The sequence below is a fragment of the Nicotiana attenuata genome, unplaced genomic scaffold (assembly GCF_001879085.1).
Source record: "Nicotiana attenuata strain UT unplaced genomic scaffold, NIATTr2, whole genome shotgun sequence".
NCBI classification, from domain to species: domain Eukaryota; kingdom Viridiplantae; phylum Streptophyta; class Magnoliopsida; order Solanales; family Solanaceae; genus Nicotiana; species Nicotiana attenuata.
Window position 1 is genome coordinate 473 of NW_017689351.1, and position 5381 is coordinate 5853.

At 34.5% G+C, this 5381-nt stretch overlaps 1 protein-coding gene across 2 annotated transcripts; it reads right to left on the minus strand.

Annotated features, from left to right (window-relative positions):
* Window positions 1-359: 359 nt before the first annotated feature.
* LOC109222397 (AIG2-like protein D) lies at window positions 360-4046 on the minus strand. 2 transcript variants are annotated; one of them, XM_019386760.1, is made up of 4 exons: window positions 3739-4030; window positions 2339-2411; window positions 1910-2002; window positions 686-1298 (listed from the first exon to the last, which is right to left on the minus strand). In XM_019386760.1, exons 1-4 carry the CDS (start codon window positions 3864-3866, stop codon window positions 1032-1034), a joined length of 561 nt encoding a protein of 186 aa, XP_019242305.1. In that variant the 5' UTR covers window positions 3867-4030; the 3' UTR covers window positions 686-1031. The 2 variants fall into 2 exon arrangements, with proteins under 2 accessions (XP_019242306.1, XP_019242305.1); XM_019386761.1 differs by lacking the exon at window positions 1910-2002 and having other exon boundaries at window positions 360-1298; window positions 3739-4046.
* Between the last annotated feature and the right edge of the window lie 1335 nt (window positions 4047-5381).

The following is a 5381-nucleotide window of genomic DNA, read 5'->3' on the forward strand; positions in this document are numbered from 1 at the left end:
GCATCTAGCTTAGCTTACTTAATTCAAGGAAGGTATTTTGAATTCTACAAGTATTATAGTTTTCATAGCATACACCAAACCAAAGATATGGGCTCCTAAATATTGTTCGATCTCCCAATTTTTTGATTCATTAAACAACAACAACTACGCCTCAATCGCAAGAAGCCGTGGTAGGCTACATAAATCCTCACTTTCCGTTCACTCAAGTGACATATAAATAAAAGATCCCCTCATTGAAGCTATGGCATACGCCACGACAATCAACAATGAAGTTGCTTCATTTGATGGAGAAAACTATGAATATTTCCAAGTTTCAAATAAGAACTCTGTTATATTTAAGTCTGTTGGGGAATAACTAATCAAGCCTTCTTGGAACAAAAGATGTTGAAACTCTAGCACAATGCACAAATGAAAGCAGAAAGCAGCACAATGAAAACATGAGTAATGCTAGAGCATTGTTGTTTATCCAGTAAGGATAAAGTAAACTTGCTTTTCTAGAATATTGGGTGCAGATATAAAGAAGCATAACAAAGACTACACATCAAGGATATTACAGATTCTATCTCTATTAAAGTACAAAAGATGGAGTTAATTGTTAAATGTGAAGAACAAATATCGATTTAAGCTGGAAAACAAACTTTACCAATCGACTTCCAATGTCTATGGAGTTTAATGGAGAAACTTCTCAACGACTTGATATTCAACCTTTAAATGTCTCAAGATTCTTCAGATTTTATAAATACCCAAAGTAATAAAAACACAAGTTTGCTCAAAACTGTCATCTGAATAGAGCTCTAGCATCTTTTCCCTAAGTTTCCTTCATGTTGATTCCTTTTCGGTTTGATGCATGAACCAGAGCTTCACTAGTCTTACCGTTACTGAGTAGAACAATTGTCGTTCTAGAGCTCAGACTATCCTACTGTACGCAAATGCAGAGACATGTTAGGTTCCTAGTCTAGGATAGGCGGAGACATGTTGGTTATATGCTTCTAAATCTTCGACCAAATCCCACGACCTGTGTTGGGCTTAAATCAGGCTACCAAAAAATAGATATAACCCTTGCAACATGATACATTTTCTAGATGCACAGTCCAATCAAAATGAAAAGAGAGGAGGATAGGACTGGAGAAAAAAGTATATTCCTCTTGGAATCTTCGTATCTTTGTCCAACAAGCAATTAAGAGAGGCACAGATATATAAGATCTCACGTTTACCTCAAAGTCCCATTCCCCAAATAAATTTGGATCTTTCTTGTCAACCCAAACATATGTTTCAGCCTGCAATGTCTTGGAACTATCCTGCAAAGTGAAGACAAACTATACAAACGGAATACAATTGCATAGTTAAAACTAAACTGAATTGTCTCACTAAATTTATGCCAAAACCATACAAACTAGACTGATTCTTAACAAATCAATGTAGACTAATTCTATTGGAAATAACATAAGTTTCAACTCCCCTTGTAGTAGCACTCCTGAAAACTAAATTCTGACCGATGAGGAAGGTGAAGGGTATAAAAGCTCTAAATTAAGTAGCAGAGCATTATATAGGTTACACCTGTATAAATGCAAGTACTCAAGCGAGAGTAGAATTCGCCGCACTAAGGAAACTTAATAAAGTGATATCTGATATCCTCCTTAGTAATTTATCTTTTGCCTCAATAAATCCGAGGCAGTAACCATCTCCAGGAATAGTTCAGTAGATCCAATTAAAACAGGAACATTTGAACTCTTAAAGTGATCTGACTCAATAAAAACAGGAACATTTGAACTCTTAAGGTGATCCGACTCAATAAAAACAGGAACATTTGAACTCTTAAAGTGATCCGACTCATGCTCAATATCATGCTTGAGCCATGAAAAGAATAATCCAAATGCAACAATTTTTAAAAACTTTAGTGTATCGATACCATTAGGGAAACATCAACAGTCGTCCTTTCATACTCAATGTCCTCAAATATGTCCAGGATATTTAATTCAGGAACAGTGATATCCAAAAGAACCTGCAGTTTTATTAGAACAAGCATATTTAGAAGATCTGAGGTATAGGTCCAATTTTTCATAAGATCTCAATGACAAAGAACTGCATTAGTAGTTTGTTATCACTTCTAGTATTAACGTTTGCAGCTATCGTGCTTGTAATGATAATAATTTTGGTGATTCACTAAGCATGTCTAAAACAGCTCTTAAGAATTACATAATACAGAGCACAGGCATTGTAAATGCTCTGAAGTACAAAGTCGGATGGTTCAAAAGACCTTCTTGTCAATGCTCTACAACAATAGACCACAAAAAGAAAAGGAAGCTCTACAAAAAAAATGTTGAAAGGTTCAACAAACCTTCCCAGTAACTTTCTTGTTTTCTACGGGTAGAATGGCAGGATAAACACGCCCTTTAATGCTAAACCTGTGGCTACACCAGAATAACAGAATCAGTGGTTACTGATTACCCCTAACAAGATACTAGAAAAGTATATCCCTCAATCAACTATAGAAACAGAAAAGGTAAACACAAATTTGTTAAAATCCTACTAGTGGGATTTGAGGATTATCAACAGGGAAACACAACTTGATAATGCATACAACCAAAACCAAAACAAATCTCATAACCAAGCATCTCTTTAGTTTCCTGCTTAGTCGTGTTGCTACACATTAGATCTGGTATTTGCCAGGAATCTTTTTAATTAGGAGTCTTTTCAGTTTGTAGAGTTTGTATGTCAATAGAAAACATAGAGAACTCTTAATTTGTCTTAAAATATATTATAGAAAACTAGAATTACCCATATCCAAATGGAGCGGATGAATACTCAGATTCATACAGCCAAGCTCAACTAGTTTGAAGAATACTATGCTGAAGGTATTCAGTTGCATGAAATTTCATACAATAGCACGGTTCTAAACTCGTGGATAATGAGTCCACCGCTCTACTCATCTCCACTTAAATACTGGACTTTTGTCTGATGCAGGATTCAGTGGGTGTTCAAACTTGAAAGAAGGAAAAAAAATTCCCCGATAAAGGGTGTTCAATATATGTTATATGCCTCTAAAATCTAATATTTTACCTTACCTATATATACAGTGTAATTTTTTGACGAAGGGTGGTCAATTGACCACCCTTAGAAGAGCATAGCTTCGCCCCTGGCAGGATTCAAACCTTTGACGTACGACCTAATCCACACATCACGTGCTAGCTCTTACCACTAGACCAAAGCCCTTGGGCTAATAATATCACTTATTTATGACTGAAATATTAAAGGTAGTTCAACTGAACTTGGCATTTTTTACTGTGAATATAGATATTACATGTGAAAAAGTAATAAAATTAGAAGAAAAAAATATTAAATTTTAAACTCATCTCCCAAATGTGTATTTATTTGATGTAGTGTTAAGAACTTAAATGTTAAACTCTTTAAATTTAAGTCCCGATTCCACCTCTGAGTCAGAACACGTCGAAATAAGAATCCATAACCTCCAAAAATTTCAGGTTAGACCAAGAATTAGATTCCACAAATTTATACTATGTTCACTTTTAATTTTCTCAAAAAATTGTGTCAATCAGCCATACCCATAAATAAATAAATAAAAACATATTCAAGCTTCATCTTCTTCGTACAAACGGAACCGCAAATAAAAAACGTAAAAGTATAATATAAAGATCGATGGCTAATGAGTAATAATAACAGAATTTTATCCTTTCATTGCGGAGAGAAATTAAAATAGAAAAAGAAAAGAGGACTGACTAGTTGTGGAGAATAGCAGGATTAGAGGGAGGGACGCGTTTGAGGAGTGCATGAACGACGTCGTCAGCTAATAGGCTGCCATACACGAACACATTGAACACCGACTGAGAATTAGCAGTAGACGCCATTAGCAGTTCCCGAGATGGAGGAAATTTTTAACTTATTTAACTTTCAATCATTGGTGAAAAAACAAAACTGTCAATATCCAATGAATAATTTATGAGTAAGCAATTGAAGCTTATGTCTCTAGGGTTTTCATACAAAACGGAAAAATCCAATCAAACCGAAAAACAAATGAAATCAATAAAGTTTGATTTGAAGATAAAAATATTTTTGGAGATACGTTTTCAAAACATATTTCCTAATTTTATTTTGGAAAAATATGTATATAATTCCCAAATTTTGGTATTTTGACCCAAAATCAGCAATTGGGGTGATTTTGGGATTTGTAATTTTGCCAAAATGTGGCCAAAATTTATGGCCAAACATGAGTTTTGAAAATAAATCCCAAATTTATTTGGGAAAACTCATGGCCAAACGGGGCCTAAAAATACAGATAATATTTTGGTTTTGGTTTTGAATTTTAAAACCAATCAGATTTGATTTGGTTTTAATTTTAAGCAAAAATTAATTAAAAAAAAATTAAACCGATTATTTATATATAATATCTTGTTTATTACGTTTATATTCTAGTTTGATTGATAGTTTTTTATTTTGCTAAGTCAGAGAAACTATTTCATATTGAAAGTAATTGGTCTTTAACTAAATCCTTAAATTCGATCACTATATAATTCAATTATCATCAAGATATCTTGTAAATGACCTATTTTCTTACACACTAATTTATTTGATAGTGTTATGCTGCAATATAGTCGACGTAATATATACTTGGCCGTGTATTATATTTAAGATTTTTTTTTATAAAGATGGATAAACCAAAAGATCGTCAAACCCGATAAAAATCAAACCAATAAAAAGTCGACTTACTTAATTAATTTGTTCTAATATTTGAAAAATCGACTTAATTGATTTGATTNGTACAAACATACTACAAAAAACCTTCAAATTTCTAACTTCGACCAAACGACTACCAAAATTACCTACAGACCTCCAAATCCACGTTCCGGGCGCGCTCCCAATATCAGAATCACCATACAGAGCTATTCTCAAACTCGGAATTCCAAACGGACATCAATAACATCAAAGTGCACCCAACCCAAATTTCAATTGGTGGGGCTGGGGGTACACTAGATTTCTTTGCTCTTGATCGACATTTCAATCTCGTGCCTCATACCATAGCAATCTTAGGAGTCGTGTCCTTGGACACTTGAATGATATGTGCAGTGCTTACTTGCATCAAAGTGTTTGGTAGGTTTGTTTGGGATTCTTCCTTCAACCGGGCGTATTAGACTGTTTCTTCTGAACCTTTAGAATAGTTAGGCCATATGTTCGACAATTGGGGTGTAACTCTTGGGATTCCATGTTTCGAGGTTAGGGCATGGTCTTGGGGCATAAACTGGCATGATTTAATGAGTGGTCGTTTGAATAGGGGCAATAGTCATGGTGTCTTAGGGTATGTGTTGGCTCAAGGTGGGTTGTAATGTGGTTGAGTATTGTAGGGTATAGCATAAGCAGGGTGCTCT

Bases quoted from the DNA above. Each gene is read 5' to 3' on its own strand.
- LOC109222397 (XM_019386760.1), bottom strand. From the start codon at position 3,866: ATGGCGTCTACTGCTAATTCTCAGTCGGTGTTCAATGTGTTCGTGTAT. The intron at 2,003-2,338 runs GTTTGTTGAACC...ATAAAACTGCAG, and splicing joins ACAAGAAAGTTACTGGGAAG to GTTCTTTTGGATATCACTGT. The intron at 1,299-1,909 runs GTATCGATACAC...TTCACTTTGCAG, and splicing joins CTGTTGATGTTTCCCTAATG to GATAGTTCCAAGACATTGCA.